Below are 20160 nucleotides of genomic sequence, written 5' to 3'. Positions count from 1 at the left end.
CAACACTCAAGTCTCCCTGCTTGGTTGCATGCCTGTCTCTCTGTCTGTCTGTCTGCCCGCCCGCCTGACCGCCTGCCCGCACACCCGCCCCGCACGCCTGCCTGTCTTCCCGCCTGTCTGCCTGCTTGCCAGCCTGTATGTCTGTCTCTGCCTGCTCACCTCACCTGCCAACTCTCCCAACCTAATCTGGCTAAGCCAGCCACGCTCAGCTCAACCTCGCCATCCGTCATCCATCTCAGTCCAACTCTGCCCTCCGCCGTCGCCTCTCTACCCTCTCTGCCCAGCCTGCCGCCCTCATTCCCACTCATCTACATAATAAGCATTTTGTATTGTATTGTCTGGGTCTGCATTCGGGTCCGCTTTCAACGACCGTACGACCCTTTAGGCTATAGACAGAACCGCTACTGAGGCTTAGAGTCTAAGCTGCGTTTGTCCACCCGTTAGTAGAAATGTGAGCTTTTCGTTATAGGATTTGAACCCTACGTACTGTCTGGCACACGTGAAGACACATTGCTGTTGTTGGAACTGGAAAACACTGCAGGAAAGAAAGAAAACAATGGATGAGATATGAGAAGAAACAGAGGGTGGGATGAGGGGAAAAAAACAGAGGATGGGATGAGGAGAATGGATGAGGGGAAGATGAAGGTGTGTGCTTTTAACTTGAACTATGAAATCCTTTGGTTCCAGGTGTCTACGTATATGACAGTGTGTAATCCCACACAAATGCACAAGTTGAATTTGCAACAGAGTTTGCAACCATGTTTGTTTCCCTTAATTGTTGTCATTTTCTTTTCAAGGACCTCTCATTTACATATACTGTACGCAGTGGTGGAAAGTAACCAAGTACTGTACTTAAGTACAATTTAGAGGTATTTGTACTATTTCCAATTTCCAATACTTTTACTTCTACTCCACTACATCTCGGACCAAAATATAGTTCTTTTACTCCACTACATTTATTTGAAAACTTTAGTCACTAGTTACTTTGTGTATTTAGATTATTATTACAAAACATGCATTAACCACTTCAGCCCAATATACATTTTGGATCTACAAGCTCACAATATACATTTTGGATCTACAAGCTCACAACGCGTCGCGAAGACTCGCGATGCGACGCATTGTGAGCTTATAGATCTGCAATTTTCAAAAGATTTTTATACATTTGAAAACTTGAAATGGGGCATTCTGCATAATGAGTACTTTTACTTTTGGTACTTTAAGTACATTTTGATACCAATACTTGTGCCTACTTTTACTCAAGTAAATTTTGAATTCTAGGACTTTTCCTTGTTACAGAGTATTTCTACATTGCAGTATCGATACTTTTACTTAAGTAAAAAATAAATAGTACTTTTTCCACCACTGCGTACATCCGTTATCGACCTCGTCGCCGTGCGCGACCGACTCACCGTTGAAGCTGACGGCTCGGATGTGGCCGAGCAGCTCTTTGCCGTCGATGTTGCTGGCCATGCGGGGACACATGCCCGGGTAGCCGTAGCACAGCTCGCGGTGCATGTGGTGCAAGGCGTGAGCCATGGCGTACACCGCGTCCATCACAAACTGAACCTTACCCTCCTGCTCATAGCTGGAGTCACGACCCACCTTCTCCAGACCTGTGAGGGGGGAGGGGTTTGAGAGAGAGAGAGAGAGAGAGAGAGAGAGAGAGAGAGAGAGACACACATTGTCATACATGCAGTTTCCAATGGTGTAAAGCAGTGGTTCTCAAACTTTTTCATGTCAAGGACCCCCAAAATGATATGTATTTGGCCGCGGATCCCCATCTAAAAATATTTTGTTCCAGGGACCCCCAGAAGCAAAGATTTGAGTTACAAATGTTCGCTTTAAAAAAATATATTCAAAGATTTGCACACATTGTCAAGATTTTTCAAAAATAGCAGATCTACAAGCTCATAGCGCGGCACTCGGTGCCGCGCTATGAGCTTGTATATCTGCTATTTTTGAATAGCCAAAGTATAAAAGGTCATAATTATTGTGATGCTATATTAACACATTTTGCTGGGTACCCCCTGGAACCCCCTCAAGTACCCCCGGGGGTCCCCGGACCCCACTTTGAGAACCAATGGTGTAAAGTAACTAAAGTACATTTACTCAAGTACTGTGCATAACTCTTTGACTGCCATAACAAGATTTCTCATCATACAGTGCAGTCTGCCAATGACGAGAATTTGTGTTTTCAGTGGTTTTCCACTAGATGGCGCCGTTTGCTTGCTTTTGGGTCACCGTTTGCTCCCAGAGAAGGAGAGGAGGGTCACGTGATCGCAAAAAGAAACTGCCCGTTCACTTCCTTGTAATTCGATCTGGAAGAGTGGCCTTTTCTCTGTTTCTGTTGCTTTTTGGCGAAAACAGACTCGATTCAAATGCCCACAGCTATAGAACGGATGATCGCGGTGGCTCGCTCCCCCCCCCCCCTATTCTACGAGACTCGGATACGTCTTCTAATAGTATTTCCAATTTTCTGTACTTTTACTTCTACTACACTACATCTCAGAGGCAAATAGGCCTATTGTACTTTTTTTACAATCATGCCAGTTTCTGTGTGACTGAACAGTTTACATAAAAAAGCCTAATTGATGTATAATTGTATACAAATTGATTGTGATGTTTACATTGCGGTCTGTTGAGTTTTCTTCACCCCGACTTGAACTTAAACAACAACAAAAAAACCTGCAAATGAATCTGCGTGCACTGCACACAAACTGCCTATTGAAGCGGAATGTTTATACAAGCGCTAGTAAACAGTAAGCTAGCAACATTATAGTGGAGAGGAAAGAAGGCTGCTTATTGCTGCAGAAACATTACTGAGAAACCCATGTTGAATTAATGTACCTCATCAACCTGCATGGAAATGGGGTGATTTCTCAACACCGACATCTGTTATTCAATTACATTTGTTTCTCTTTCACTCTCTATCCAGACACTCCCTCTCTTTCCCTTGTTTTCCTCTCTCTCTCTCTCTCTCTCTCTCTCTCTCTCTCTCTCTCTCTCTCTCTCTCTCTCTCTCTCTCTCTCTCTCTCTCTCTCTCTCTCTCTCTCTCTCTCTCTCTCTCTCTCTCTCTCTCTCTCTCTCTCTCTCTCTCTCTCTCTCTCTCTGTCCCATCAACTCATTTTAAAAAGCAGCAGCAGCAACCTTCAGGCAGGCCCTAACTAAATCAGACTGAGTCTGAGTTGAATTAACAAGAGCCGAGGCCCTTCAGTCAATATCAGCGTCTGTAAGGAATTAATGGGCTCCACAGAATGAAATCCAATACACGTTTATATCAGCCTGCCGGGCCGGCTGCTCGCCCTCTCTGTTTGTGTGATGTTTGGTTTAGATGAAGGCGCGTGTGCGCGTGTTTGTGTGCACACCTGGTATCTCGCACGTTTATTGCAAGTGACCTACGGGGTCGGATTTTACATCAAAAACTAAGTTATCGACTTCTTTGTGGTGCGTTATTGGATTTGCATCAAAATGACATTTGGACTTTTATACATTTGTAGTGATTTGTTTGCTAATTCACTGCACCTCGGTGTTAGTTTAACACTGACCATTTCACTGTGTGTGCATGAAATCGATCCTAAAACAAGATGAGGCAAGCATCGTGGGACACACGGACAAAGGACACTTTGAACCCTATCGTGCGCCCGAGACGCACTAGCCACTATTAGCGGCAATAGCGGGTAGCGGGTAGCGATTGCGCCTGCGGGCGTGACCAGCGATGTTTCGCGATATATCGCCCACCACGGCGATGCCGCTAAACGCCTGCGCTACCCGTTTAGATTATTCATAGGTGACATTTGGGCGTTACATTAATCACACCAATCAGGGCATAGGCTGCCATTCCTTTTAAGCCAATCAATCCGGGGACGCATCTATGTCATTTTAGATTTATTTGGCAAATTCAAAAATAGCAGATTTACAAGCTCATAGTGCGGCACTCGGCGCCGCGCTATGAGCTTATAGATCTGCTATGTAAAATTAGAAAATGTTTGCAAATCTTTTCATGTATATTTTTAAAGCAAACATTTTTAAAATATTGTTGTTCAAGGGACCCCCCCCCCACCCAGAATCAAAGACTTGAGTTACATTTTTTCGTTTTAAAAAATATATTTATAAGATTTGCACAAATGTACACAATTTTTCAAAAATAGCAGATCTAGAAGCTCATATGAGCTTGTAGATCTGCTATTTTTGAATAGCCAACAATATAAGATGACAGAGATTGAATGGGTTAAGCCTGGTCACACTATGCCTATAACACGCAGTGGCGAGATCAAAAGAGCACAGAGAGAAAGAGGGAGGGAGGGAGGGTGAGGAACACACACACCTTTAGAAGCACTTCAATTAAACCAGGAAAAAAAATCTCTTATCTCTCTAAAATCTGCCATATTGAACCCCATGAACCACAGACCTATTCTGGGGCAAATATTCAGCAAAAAAATAAAAGATCTACAAGCTTGCGTTGTGACACATTGTGATCTTTTGGCCAAGATATTTAGCGTGGATTGCACGTGGTTCTAAAGCTTTTCTGGATCAGGGGGCCGCATGCAATATCCTCGCGGCCCACCTGTGGGCCACGGCCTACAGGTTGAGAATCACAGCGTTCAAGTGGTTAAACATGCCTTGCTGGCGCCTCCTTGTGCTGTCACCAGTGGTGGAAAACGTATACCCTCATGTTTTACTTAAGTAAAAGTATCAATACTGCAATGTAGAAATACATGCTGTAAGTGAATGTCTACATTCTAAATTGACTTAAGTAAAAGTACAAAAAGTATTCGTATCAAAATGTACTATATACCAAAAGTCAAAGTACTAAAATCTTTGGAAATAGCCGATCTACAAACTCGAGCTTGTAGATCTGCTATTTTCAAATAGCCTAGGTATACAATAGGGCTAAAGTGGTTAATGTGTGTTATAATATAATAATTGATACCTGCAAAGTAACTAGTAACTAAAGTTTTCAAATAATTGTAGTGGAGTAAAAGTGCAATATTTGCCTCTGAGATGTAGTGTAGTAGAAGTAAAAGTATTGAAAAATGGAAATACTCTAGTAAAGTAAAAATACCCCAAAATTGTACTTAAGTACAGTACTTGAGTAAATGTACTCAGTTACTGTACACCACTGGCTGTCACTTCAGAAGCCAGCTCCACCCCCGCCCCTCCACCACCAGCGTCAAAGGCCTTGAAGCTACTGCCCTGAATATGAAATGGATTGCTCTGTAAGTCATTAATCAATTATATTAAACTATCATTAATCTGTGATGGGGTTAATGTCAAAACCATGTTCAATAAAAAAATCTAATTCTCATACCGCTTGTCACCTGACTGAACTGAAGAGATTAAAACTGCATGGTCACTGGAGAGAGAGAGAGAGAGAGAGAGAGAGAGAGAGAGAGAGAGAGAGAGAGAGAGAGAGAGAGAGCGGACGCACAATAAGTGTCAGCCGATTTAGACACTGATATGTAGATAGATTGAAGATAGTTATGTATTTGTGTGTGTACGAGTATGCACGGGTATGTGTGCATAATAGTTCTCTCGCTGTGTCTGTGTGCGTGTGCGTGTGTGTGTGTGTGTGTGTGTGTGTGATGTCCCAATAGTATTATAGTCATTATTGTCTGAAGGCCAGTGGTCTAACCAAGCAGCTAATCATTCTGTTAGTCTGATAATGGAGCAGATTGGAGCTCAACTCCTGTCAGTCCCCTGATAACACACACACACACACACACACACACACACACACACACACACACACACACACACACACACACACACACACACACACACACACACACACACACACACACACACACACAGATAAACAGAGAGATCTACACATGAATTCAGACACACACGCTCTCTAAAACACACTTCAATCACGTACAGCTATGATCCTAATGGTTCAATCAACGCGGCCTATTTCAGCACATTCACTACACTACATGCTCTACACCAGTGGTTCTCAAAGTGTGGTTCGGGGATCCCCAGGGGTTCCAGGGAGTCCCCAGCGAAACGAGTTAAAACAGCATCATAGCAGTTCAAACGCTTTGTAAACCGGACATTTCATTCCCAGTAGGGCTCGATGGTCAAGCATCCATATTTCATTACCCACATCCAGAATCCATACTGTGGATGAAACTCCATACTGTCGATGAAACTTGGAACAATGGAAAATACTACAGGTGTTATCTTCGCAGTTTAACCAATTTAACCCATACATCGGCTATTTGAAAGCTGTTTGGTCCATTGTACCCTATTCATTCGTAATCCTACTATAATCCTACTATAATCCTACTATAATTCTAGTAACCTCTGTAGTGGTGGTGAGTACGTGAGTGAAGATACCCGGTTCTCCTCACTGGCTGGACCAATTGCTCTGATTTTGCACACAGCCATTGACCATTACCATCTGAACGCAACTGTGAAGCCCGTTTTTCAATTTCATCAAATCTCAGCTTCTTATTAGTGTTTTTGTGTCAAACACTGTCGCCATGGTTACGGGGCTGCCCAGCTATGGGACGAACTGCCTCCCGGGTTGCCAGATCATGTGCGCATATCCCCCCACGGATGCGCTGCGCCGACCGGGTATGGTCTAGTACATATAATACATACAATCAGTGGTGGAAAAAGTACTCCAATTTAAGTATCAATACTGCAATGTAGAAATATTCTGTTACAAGTAAAAGTCCGGAATTCAAAATTTACTTGAGGAAAAGTGCAAAAGTGTTGGCATCAAAATGTTCTGAAAGTACCAAAAGTACAAGTACTCGGTGTCCCAGGTTTTCAAAGAAAAACTTTTGAAAATAGAAGATCTACAAGCTCACAATGCGTTGCATCATTGTGAGCTTGTAGATCAGCTATTTTCAAATGGCCTAAATGTAAATACGGCTGAAGTGGTTACTGTATGTTTTGTAATAATAATAAACTAGTAACTAGTTTTAAAATTATTGTAGTGGAGTAAAAGTACATTTTTTGCCTTTGAGATGTAGTGGAGTAGAAGTAAAATTATTGACAATTGGGAATACTCCAGTAAAAGTACCTCGAAATTGTACTTCGGTACAGTACTTGAGTAAATGTACTTAGTTACTCTCCACCACTGGTAGGGAGTCCTCCTGTAGTAGCATATAGGTCTTCACTATATGTCAGCAGCATGCAATTCAATGCAGGTTCATATGTAGTGTATCATGTTCTTTTCATTTCTGTGTATATAGGTTCTGCCCTATGAGGAGTTTTTATGTCAATGTAATAACTGTGTATCTTTTTTATTCTGCTTTGGGGGGGTTTGGGATCTCAGAGCCTGTGTCAAGCATGCACAGATTATTCTGAATGATCACTTGGACAGGGGCCACACTGCCAAATACAATGCAACGATGTTCTCCTGTTATAGCCTGCAATCTGCAATCACTGTATCACCGTATACGGGCTACAGTTGGAGGTTTCTCTCTCTGCGCCCCACTATGGATATGGAATAAACTGCTCCAGGGTCTGTGAGAATGCATTATGCAGTCATAGACTGAAGTCTTTACTTCTCATACTCTATGCTGCTTACTATAATTACAGAGAGAGAGAGAGAGAGAGAGAGAGAGAGAGAGAGAGAGAGAGAGAGAGAGAGAGAGAGAGAGGATGGATGGATGGATGGATGGATGGATGCATAGATGGATAGATGGATAAATGGATAGATGGATAGATGGATAGATAGATGGATAGATAGATACTGTAGATAGATACTGTAGATAGATAGGAGCGTTCTAATCAGTATACTGCTGGTCCCATGCAGCCCAGTGAACATGTTTCCTGTCATTGCATCAGGGAGTCAAACACCCTCTCACGGGAGTGAGAAGTGGTCTGGATGGTGTGAGCTTTGTGCGTGTGCGTGTGCGTGTGCATGTGCGCGCGTGTGTGTGTGTGGGCTTGTCAGCTTTTAGATTGAACATATGGTTCAAGTGATTAATACATTTGGAGGATGCCTGGCTCTCTGGCTTGCTAGATGGCTGGCTGGCTGTCTGTCTGTCTGGCTTTTTGTGTGTCTGGCTGCCTGCCTGTCTGGTCGGAGGGGCGGGAAAAGGCGGAAAAAGTTGAAAAAATGACAAGAATATGTCTGCGACGCAGCGAAGCACATGAAAAGTATCTTTCATGTCTCAGAGAACAGAGAATACATCTGAAGAACCCAAGAAGCCTACATCTCTCTGCTCTGACTCTTTATCAGATTAATTCACATTTTTGTATTCATGCTGATTAAGCATGCAAGCTGCGGAAAGAAGCAGTGACCTGATTTATTATTTTATATCTGAATTTCTCTACCTGCAATCTATTTTTTTTGCATTAAATGCAGCAGTCAAAACACCACAAACAGATGTGTTCAAACCGGTTTGGACATTTTGGGGGAAATGTTGGTAAAGAAACATGAAAAGCGGTGATGGAAGACTTTAAAAGGAGCGCAGGCAACTCAAGCACCCGACTGAGAAAATGGTACGGCTTTAAAATATTTAGAGTTCTTCAATGATAAAGTGTTAAAATTCAGGATGTGATTCTTGAGTCTTCCCCCCAAAATGTAAAAATGTTTTAGTCTTGTGACTTTCTTTTACTTCAATAATAATCTTGCTGTACAACATGTTTGATTACAGCGACCTACCATAGATTTCCACTTATTAGATTTCTAATAAGTGGTTCTGCTTTTTACAGTAAGAGTTTAAAGTACTATAAATTAAAGTACTCATACGTACACATCTTTTTTTTTATATTTCAAAATGTGTCTGCCGATCTGCTATTTTTGAATAGCTGAAATATAGGGGTTTCATATTAACAATAAAAATCTGCAAATAACTAGTAGCTAATAAGTGCAGTGGAGTAAAAGTACAATAGTTGCCTCTGAGGTGACGAGTAAAAGTACGGCAACGTTGTAGTTAAGTACAGTACTTGAGTAAAAATACTTTCCAACACTGCCATGAAGCTTATGGGGAGGAATGAACGCCAGCCTCTCCACTCAGTTTACATATATGAATAGTCAGTTCTTAAACAATCACAGATAATGTCTTACACGTCTCATATTCTCAATGCAGAGTATAGCTCCATATACTGTAGATTACCCATATAGCGGTCGCACAACAGTCCATTTCACTAAGACTAGATGGTTTACGTACTGTAAGTGGATAATCGCCCAATCACAATTATTAGTTTTCATTCATCTGTATACAAAAAAAGAAGCTGGATCAAATGAACAGAAATGTCATATTTCCGTTATTATTTCCACACTGATGAACACACTCTTTTAACCTTGTTCAACCTGGCGTCCCTGTTTTGGGCATTTAGGGCAAAAGAAATAAAACCTGTTGGAAAATGTTCATAAATGTTTTGAAAATGTTTACGGCCCGTTTCTTTGTATATTTCTGTAATCGGCTTTGTATATGTATTTGTCATATCTACCCTGTGCAATGTTTTTGTTTTTTTTACAAAGCCTGAAAGGCAAACAGAAATGTTACTTTTGTTACATTTTTCAATGCCAAAGACACAGTTAATCCTTAATCCCAATTATATGTAGGAGAATGAATCACCAAATACAAAGTCATGATCATGACTGCCCTGTGTAACAGAAGAGAAAGTGTATTAGTTAAGTTAGATCTAGCATGTACGTGTAGTTATTATTATAAGGCACAAAGACGATCAACAGCTTCTCTGAGATCAGTTAGAAGCTGGGAGGTAAAAAAAAAAACTCATTTGTACTTACCTTAATTAAAATTGTAAATAATGTTGCTTGAGGCTGCAGTGGGCAGTGTGCAATAGCTTCATAGTGTTCTAATCACTGGTTGTGTATATCGTCGCTGTCCAGCAGAAACCTTGCATCTAAAAACTTCAACTTTGTATGTTTTTTGGTCATTTAATGCCCTACTCCTTCACACAAGAGTGTCAAGCTAAAGTGGTGAAAACAGCAGTGGTGAAAGCTTGTAGATCTGCTATTTTCACCACTATTTTCCATTTCCTCAACTGTTTTTTTGTTTACATATGAGGTTTCCACCCGACAGCAGCGATGTGCAATAAACTGTAATCTGTGGTTGTGATTTGGTACAGTGCAGTATGTGCCTGGTGTGGTTTTATATTATTTGTTTTTTATTATTTGTTTTTACAGGCAGCTGCAGTATATGTGTGTGCAGCATTTGCATCCGTTTGCCCAAGGGGACAATAATGGGAGTTGGGACAACTGATGTTCAGGGGGGGGGGGGGGGGGGACCACACCGATTACGGGCGATACTACCCACGGTTGGAATTGCTCGGGGTGATGGGATGGGGGCGGAGAATCAATGTGGTGGAAAAAAGTACTCAATTTTTTTACTAGTATCAATACCACAATGTAGAAATACTCCGTTACAAGTAAAAGTCCAGAATTCAAAATTTACTTGAGTAAAAGTACACAAATATTGGTATCAAAATGTACTTAAAGTACCAAAAGTAGAACGTACACATTATGCAGAATGTCCCATTTCACACGTTTTCAAATGTATAAAAATCTTTTGAAAATAGCAGATCACAATGCGACGCATTGTGAGCTTGTAGATCAGCTATTTTCAAATGGCCGAAATGTATATAGGGCTGAAGTGGCTAATGTATGTTTTGTAATAATAATCAAAATCTACAAAGTAACTAATTAACTAAAGTTTTCAAATAATTGTTGTTGAGTAAAAGTACAATATTTGCCTCTGAGATGTAGCCTAGTGGAGGAGAAGTAAAAGTATTGTAAATTGGAAAGTACAAATACTGTACTTCAAAATAGTACTTCAGTACATGTACTTAGTTACTTTCCACCACTGCCGATTACGGGCAATACTACCCACGGTTGGAATTGCTTGGGGTGATGGGATGGGAGTGGAGAATCCAAGCTTCTACTTTCGATACCCCCTCTGGTCATTCTTTTTTTTTTGTATGTATATATATATATCTTCGGTGGTAGTAATGTTTCATCCCTGCTTCTGGTCACACTGAATTAAATACTGTAGTACATGCAGACGGATATGTTTGATATTTATGTGTGATAATATCACAATATAACCACATAATTAAAAATGGTACCAAAATTGTCAACATTTTTCACTTTGTATTTGTAATTTTCAATTAATAGCAAAAGTAGCAGATCTTTAAGCTCAATTGTAGAGCTTGTAGATCAGCTATTTTCACTATTTATTGTACAACAAAGTATATAGCCCACCGCCTTTTTGAACTCTGCTTATACCCAACTCAAACGACAACATTCTCTATTTCAATGATGTGGTTCTTGAAAGTGAAAAGCAAATTGCATCTTATTCCTAGTGAAGCGAAAAGGAGAACTAGAGGTGTCCATTGACAACAAGCGCCTGCAGTTCCAACTCGTCAGTTGGCACTTGGTCCACAGTGCCAAACACGAGTTTGAGTGTTTTTTTCAGTGGTTTTCCACTAGAGGGCGCTGTTCCGCAACCTATGAGCCACCATTTCAGGCTCAGACACAGAGAGATCTAGGAGATCACGTGATTACAAGAAATATTACTTGGGGAAACGGCTGTATCTTGAGTTCCTTTTTTTCCCCTGCATTTTTGGCTGGCAAGACATGCTATTTTCAACGGCATATAACAAACAATGGGGGGTCGCGATGACCTTTCTTTTTTTTGCGGAAGCCTCCGTAATTATCAACGTTCAGGGGATTGATCATACTGGAGATGAATATTCTGTAACTAGTTGAAAAGGTAAGTAAAACGACACTGGCACTGGGTGATTCATTAAAAAAATAAAATAATAATAAATAATAATAATAATAAATGTTATTTATGTATATCTGGCAGTCAAAGAGTTAAGGTTAGAATGTTAAGTGTGTGTACTCTCCCCACTGTGTCAAACATGACATGATTAATACCTTTGAAACCTACAATAGTCCCCTTGGACATAATGGGGCAGCGCTAATGCTAGCACACCAGCCAGGCTGAGCGCCTAGCGGCTCTTTGGCGCCGATTCCAAACCAATACAAAGTGAGCAGTGAGGCGGGGCTAATGCTAACATGCAGGCCGACTAGCCAAGTGCCTTGATGGATGGCGTCGGGCACCAGTGCATGGCCGCTTTAAACTTCGGGTAATAATTGATGATGGCGCGGATGACAGACAGGCTAATGACACGACCAAACACTACAATTAAACATCAATTAGGAACGCAAATTCAATTCTCTCCCCTCTCTTTTCATCTCCTTTGCTTCTATTGTCTAAGCTAAGAATGGGAAAATGTCTCTTTTATTCTCTGCCATTCAGCGGAAATCTTTTTCCCTGCAGATTTACGGAAGATGTAGTGTACTTGGGGATAATTACAAAAGAGAAGTGTTTTATAATAATGAGAATAACGGCTGGTTGTAACTGAGATAGCAGTGAATAGATTTGCATAAAGGTTGGCTGATTAGCTCTTTGCTCATTCATCACACATGTCACAAACTTGTCAGATACAAACGCACGCACGCACGCACGCACGCACACACACACACACACACACACACACACACACACACACACACACACACACACACACACACACACACACACACACACACACACACACACACACACACACACACACACACACACACACACACACACACACACACACACACACACACACACACACACACACACACACAGAGAGAGAGAGAGAGAGAGAGAGAGAGAAAGAAAGAGAGAGAGAGAGAGATTGATGTCATCTTAATCTAAATGCGCACACACAAAATTAGACGGACATTCATCATATTCCCAGCACAAAAAACAGGGATAATCTAAAACTAAAAAGGTGCGCTCATGCAGTGAAGCGCAAATCTCCACCAGGCCAGGTGGAACTCCATATTTGGATAAGAAATGTTAATATTCCCCACTAAAGTTTAAAGCTGATCTAAAAGCATTGCTCCATTTCAATTCTAATTGGTTTTAGCTAAATATCCCGGGGCTACACGCGGCTCGGTGAGCTTCGTTATGTCTCTTGTGAGTGACGTCCTCCACGTGTTTGTATCCCTGGCCCCACAATTCCTACTTTTATGTTATTGTCCTGACATTGTTTTGAAATGTATATATTCTGTTAATTATTGTCTGTTGCACATGTTTTTTGTCCAGTTGTTTGAGTGTTGAATGTTCAAGCTAATGGACCACAATAAAAGTAAGCCACTGGTGTTTTTGTTTTTATCCAATTTGTCTGTTTGTAAGAAGTCATACACATACTGTTCTAGATGGCTGGCCCCTTCGGCGCCACACCGTAAAAATCTTCACACAAAATAAAATGTTTAAGACTTCCTCTGTACCACAGCAGGTCAAATTCGTCACTCAAGGCCACACAAAGTCCGGAAGCACTTTGCGAGCAGTGGATGCAAGACATCACAGGTGTTGATTAGACTATTCAAAATCCTAAAAGAAAAACAAACAAACATAATTGGCCCTGAAGCAATCAGATGAAAAACACTAAATGTATGTTTTGTTTTTTGTTTTTTTCAAATTGCAGAGCTTGGCGTCAAGGCAATTTTATAAGCTGAAAAGACTAGATTGTTCATGATGTTGTAGCACATGATCAGAAATGTACTATGTTGAAGGACAGAGCATAAGATTAAAAAACTAAAGATAACACACACACGCATTGATGTTCTGTGGTTAATATGTACCAAAAGATTAAAGCACCCACTGACCACTAATAGTGCCTTATAATCACTTTATAACGCATTACAGTGTTTAACAACTATGAGAATTATGATACACTATCCTTGCCAAAAAAAACAATCTATAAGTATTATTAAGTATTATAACTTGACTTAGATGTTATTAAGCATTGAGTAATTATGAGTTTATATAAATATAATCATATTGTGTTGTAAGCAGATTATAATGCATTATATGAAATGCATAGGAAGTGTTGCCTTTGTGAAGATAATTGGAAGATACATTACAATGATTTAAACCTGAAAATCTACCAATAGCGGCTTAAATACTACTGTGGATTAGACAAATTACTTCAAACATGACATATGATCTTATTACAAGTATCTATGGGTGGCCAGTAGTGCAGACACACCCCAGGGAGAGGATAAAATGAAATAAAGATGATTTCCAGGGAAGGAACTTTCCTGTTATTATTTTTATGACTGCAGTACATTACTTACTGCAGTACATTACTAATGGGTTACTGCAGTAACCCATTAAGACCAGCAGTTCAGTGGTTCTCAAATTGTAGTTATAAGGACCATCTAAATTGATGTATATATTTGGTCGCAGACCCCCATCCCGAAATGTTTTGTGCCAGGGACCCTTGCAAGAGAAGATTTGTGTTAAAGAACACAAATAAAAAAATAGTAGATTTACAAGCTTGCAGTTCGGCACAAAGTGACGCGCTGTGCGCTTGTATATCTGCTATTTTTAAATAGCCAAAGCTAAAATCAAAAATGACACGGATGCTTTACTGGGTTTAATGGATTAAGAGGTGAAAACACTAACAAGCTACCTGTCAGCAAGATCTATCATACAAAAACGTAATCCGGGGATGTATAAGAATACAAAAATCACAACTAGAATTTGCCCACCCAGATGGCAGAGTTGGCCCATAGGGGTCACAAAAGTCGTGAGAGGATAAGAACTGCCGAGCTAACTACATTACATATTAACATTTTTAACCCTATAACCACGAAGCCTGGGTTACACCGCTGTGGCGAGTTGCGAGCTTATAAAACTGCTATTTTTGGTGTCGCACACAATTATGTATGAATCACACGCACGCACGCACGCACGCACGCACGCACGCACGCACGCACGCACGCACGCACGCACACACACACTGCAGTATTGTAACAGTGAGTTAGCTGGAGGAGGTCTAATATGGTATGACGGACAGAAATCAATACAACGGAATAAGAAATGAGCATCAAACAAACAATCTGATCTACATGAGAATTCTCATCTAAGACTGCTGTCAATACACTGCCGCAGCTGAATCACTCACTGACGTGCTGAGGGGTGTGTGCGTGCGTGCGTGCGTACTGCTGCGCACACTGCCAGGATTCAAGTGGGAGTATCTGTGCTTGGTGTGTGTGTGTGTGTGTGTGTGTGTGTGTGTGTGTGTGTGTGTGTGTGTGTGTGTGTGTGTGTGTGTGTGTGTGTGGGGGGAGGATACTTTATAACTTGACCTATGTTAAGGGCTTGCTGCCACACTCAATAAACCAGTAACCTGGAATCCGGACTGATTCGCTCCGTTCAGCGGACTTTTGTTTTTCACTTCGCTTCTCAGTCAGGCCGTCTCCAGAATAACTCTGCTTCCTTACGTCACCTGTTACGTACTGTAGGCACGTCATTGCTGATTTGATAGTGCTCAACGGATCAAAGTAAGAACGGAAGTGGCTTGAAATTAAGGCTCCAATCAGCCATTTTCATTGGAAGGCTCTGGACCTGCCTCGCCCACAGACCAATCAGAATTTGCGTGCGCATGGGCGCCCGAGACCGCCCCTTGCACATAGAAGGATTACCAGACTGAGAAGCGAAGAAAAAAAAAAAGTCTGCTAAACGGAGCAATTCAGTCTGGATTCCAGGCTAATAGACGAGTGGTTCTCAAACATTTTCATGTCAAGGATGGACCACCAAATTGCTATGTATTTGGACATGGATCCCCATCTGAAAAGATTTTGTGGCAGTGATCCCCATAAACGATTTTAAACCATTTTTAACATAATCCAACCCTGTTTATACTGTAACTGCTTCACCTTGCCTATTCCGGCTGCATCATACTGTATGTATGCCTTGCTGTCGCTAAAAACACCTCCATCCCAGAAGGTCCTTTTCATGCTCGTCTGATCTCATCCATATCATTGTCTGATCATTGCTGCTGCTGTTCTGCAGTACCCGGGGGGTGTTTGCTTGCTGGAAGGGCATGCAGGCAGATCCCCTAAAGGTCTGATTTCACGTTCCTTCACGGAGAAAGGCACGTCAAGGATAAAAACACAATAAAGTCAAAGACGTATTTCCATTGTGGTCTTTGGTCTTGTATACATACAAACATAACGACAAAGAACAGACATTGATACATAAGACTAGACACTCTGGAAACTTTACAAATATCAACAATAGAACCAATTAATTCACAGCATAGATAAATACAAATAAATTAAACCAATAACCGTGCTAAACTGCCATATTATCTAGAAGCCATGATTTTACCTTTTTCGTAAAGTTTTGACTACTAATGCTCTTTATGGACAGTAGCAGCATGTTCCAATTAACTTCTCCACTATATCTAAAGGAGCATTTACCTATATTAGTTTAAAGTCAGAGCTGAAATTGGCGGGAAAATATGAAAATGAGGCATAATCGTCGGTCCTCCATTAATTTCATGTCATGTCAAGTCCAAAAACAAATGCATCAACAAAATCAAGTTAAACAAGTTTAGAAAAAGTTTAGAAACAAAATGTATCGCTCTCTTCTTCTGTTCTCACTTTGAACTCATGCTTGAGCTACAAGCTCTGCAGTTTTTAAATAAGAGTGAGATCTCAATGTCAGCTTGAATCTACTAATCTACTAATCTACTAATCTAAGTTATATGTGACTGCAGGCAATATCTGCACACAGCCCCACTCTGTCTGTGCTATTTTGCTGTTTGCCTGCCATAGATAGACCGATTTAATCTAGATACTTATTACAGCATTACTTTATTTAGCCCAAGTGGAGATATGTGGTTCTGGTGATTATTGCCAATAGGAGACGGTATAATGCATTCCTCCAACAGACATTTGAGATGTGTGTGTGCTCGTGAGTGCGTGCGTGCGTGCGAGAGATACGGAGTGGTGGCAGGAGAGGGTTGTCGTGACCTTTTCAGACAGGACACTATCATGGCGATGAAAACCATTTATTACAATGACATTATGCATTGCGTTTGGCAGCGTGGCTCTGCTCCAGAGCAAATCTGTGCAAACATGACAACACAACCCCATGAGGCAAAAGCTAAATATACTCAGTTATTACATGGACATAATAGAAATAAGAACCCCTCATAGGGAAGAACCTAAAAGGTACACAGATATTCAACCTAGTGTTCCCATTTTTAACACTTGACTGCCAATGAAATAATATTACGTCATCTGGTGTCTGGTTTAGTGATTACGCTAGAGGGCGCTCTTCACATAATGTATGTATATGTATATATATATATATATATATATATATATATATATATATATATATATATATATATATATATATTTAAAAACAAACAAAGTATCCCATCAGCTTTGAGAGGCTGCAGTGCGTGAAGTGTAACTGATTGTCGACTCCTCCTGGGAGGTTAATTATTGTACCAATAAAGTGGAGTCAGTTCTAAAAGGAGCTGGTTGCATACATTTGTACATCCCTTCTTTCTTTTCCCAGAAGAGCGGGCCCAACACTGGTGATGACGAGCAGGCTGACAGAATGAAGCTTCCCTTCTGAATAACTGGATCAGGATCACATTGTCATTGATAAAAAAAAAAGGTTGGCAGGACGACTGCCTGAGTGACTAAACGACAACCTTGACTCCTGTGATGGCTGGCAGACTCTTGCTGAATAGATCACCAATCTGTATCTCATCCGCCTCTCACCCCTCTCTCTCTCTCTCTCTCTCTCTCTCTCTCTCTCTCTCTCTCTCTCTCTCTCTCTCTCTCTCTCTCTCTCTCTCTCTCTCTCTCTCTCTCTGGTATATATTATAGTTGATATTACACAGTGCCCATATAAATTATTCATCAGTCATTATTCACTTTATGCTGAATCATTGTCCTGGCATGACTTGGCTCTCTCCCCCCTCCATCTCCTGAACAGTAAATTTCCCCTCTAGTCCTGCCTTACTCTATATGTCACTTTCACTCTCTCAATGTCCCACCTTTGACTCTCTCCCTTCAACTCTTCTTGTCGCCTTCCCTCCTGTCTTTCCTCATGCTTAGACACAAACAAACAGCTGCTTGCATTGCCACAGGAGTTCATATTTTGCTACTCTCGTCCCTTCTAGATATACCAGTGAAAAGCAGTGGTGGAAAAAGTATGATGCGACGCGTTGTGAGCTTGTAGATCGGCTATTTTCAAATAGCCTATGTATGAAATAGGCCTAAAGTGGTAACTAGTAACTAAAGTTTTCAAATAGTTGTAGTGGAATAAAAGTACAATATTTGCCTCTGAGATGTAGTGGAGTAGAAGTAAAAGTATAGACAATGGAAATACTCCGGTAAAGTAAAAGTACCTCAAAATTGTACAGTACTTGAGTAAATGTACTTAGTTACTTTACACCACTGGTGTAAAGACAGTGCCAGACATACCAGTGCAAAGGTCCTTGCACTGGCGGCGTAAAAAATATATCAAACATTGTGTGATTCATTTACCTGAATTTTCTTTTTTTCAAAACTGATGTTTGTGTCATGCACGCAGAACATAGTTTGGATGTGCAATACTCACTGGTGATTTTCAAGAGATAGATAGAAGTAAAATACCAGAGTAACAGTTAATTAATTAAATTAATCAATTAAATTGATTATAAAAAAGATTATTCTAATGGATTTTCTAAAATAGCGATAATAGCTTTTTTGGGCGATAACAAAGTAGACAATAGTGGTTAATCAGACTAATAGATTTAGTCGCTCATAAAAATTACATGGATTACTTTCCTTTTCAATTAATTAGATAAAAAAGTAAAACAAATTACCCCCCAAAACGTGCTTCTCAAATATTCAATTAATCAAAAAAGTAATTGTTGGAATAATCGCTAGGAAGATCATCGATAGATGCAGCCCTAGGCTATACCAGAATAAAGACCTCTCAGGTTAGCGTTACTTCAGTATCCACAGCCATGCCTTTTTCAGTGTGTGTGTGTGTGTGTGTGTGTGTGTGTGTGTGTGTGTGTGTGTGTGTGTGTGTGTGTGTGTGTGTGTGTGTGTGTGTGTGTGTGTGTGTGTGTGTGTGTGTGTGTGTGTGTGTGAGACACTAACATTGAGTGGTGTGTGACAGGTCCACATTTAGTGGTCGTTCCCCCCATCCTGATCAAGATTGATTAGTCTGCATTTGCGTGTGCGGTGGCGTGTGCGTGTGCGTGCGTGCATGCGTGTGTGTGAGTGTGTGTGAGCTAACAGTGAGCGATGGGCTTTTCAAACCTCAGTGATGGGGCCGCCTTCCACAATCAACCTCAAAATCACCTGATCACACACACACACACACACACACACACACACACACACACACACACACACACACACACACACACACACACACACACACACACACACACACACACACACACACACACACACACACACACACACACACACACACACACACACACACACAGTACACGCGCACACGCGCACACATGTATGTATGTACACGGAGACGCACACATAACACCCTGGTGGATCAAAGACCTCAGGCAGAGGATGAAGACAGAGATTTTCACGAGAGATAAGTGGTGTTTGTCCTTCATATTGAACAACCAGACAACAGCTTACCAGTGGTGGGAAGTAACTAAGTACATTTTCTCAAGTACTTTACTTGAGTGCAATTTTGAGGTATTTGTTTTTACTTCACTTGAGTATTTCCAATTTTCTATACTTTTACTTCTACTCCCCTACACCTCAGAGGCAAACATACGCCACTACAATTATTGGAAAACTGTAGTTAATATTTTGATTATTATTACAAAACGCATGCATTAACCACTTAAGCCCTGTATACTTCGGCTACTTGAAAATAGCAGATCTACAAGCTCACAACGCATTGCATTGCGATGCGTTGTGAGCTTGTAGATCTGCTATTTTCTAAAGATTTGTTTTGAAAGCTTGAAAAGGGACATTCTATATAATGAGTATTTTTACTTTTGGTATATTTTACAATTTACAATTTAGGCATTTAATTAAGAGCGATTTACAGTAAGCAAGGACAATACAAGGTAATGCATGAAATGCATAGAAATAGTAATCTAGGATCATAAGTAAACGAAGAATCAGTAGAATATCCGGGGGAAAAAATCAATAATCTGTACATTGAAACTATACACACAATAGATGCAAGGTCAACAATGACCTTGTATCTGTCTACATAACATGCTATCTAAATTACATTTTAGACTTTGCATAAGCCTGCAAGGTCGTCGAGGCTAGTTCAAGTGCTACGGGCTAAGATTGAGTCTGAAGA

General features: G+C 40.8%; 1 protein-coding gene across 1 annotated transcript in view; it reads right to left on the bottom strand.

The window, feature by feature from the left end:
* grm8a (glutamate receptor, metabotropic 8a) overlaps positions 1-20160 on the bottom strand; it is a gene marked incomplete at its 3' end in the record, with an annotated part of 340950 nt that overhangs the window by 93377 nt on the left and 227413 nt on the right. Inside the window, exon 6 of the mRNA XM_084049615.1 lies at positions 1413-1616. Within this exon, the coding sequence (XP_083905741.1) occupies positions 1413-1616 (204 nt within the window). The remainder of the gene's footprint in view (positions 1-1412; positions 1617-20160) is intronic.

This window comes from Gymnoscopelus microlampas (genome assembly GCF_963454915.1).
Source record: "Gymnoscopelus microlampas genome assembly, chromosome: 23".
NCBI lineage: Eukaryota > Metazoa > Chordata > Actinopteri > Myctophiformes > Myctophidae > Gymnoscopelus > Gymnoscopelus microlampas.
The sequence above is the reverse complement of the archived record's forward strand: the minus strand, read 5'-3'. Positions and strand labels throughout refer to the sequence as shown.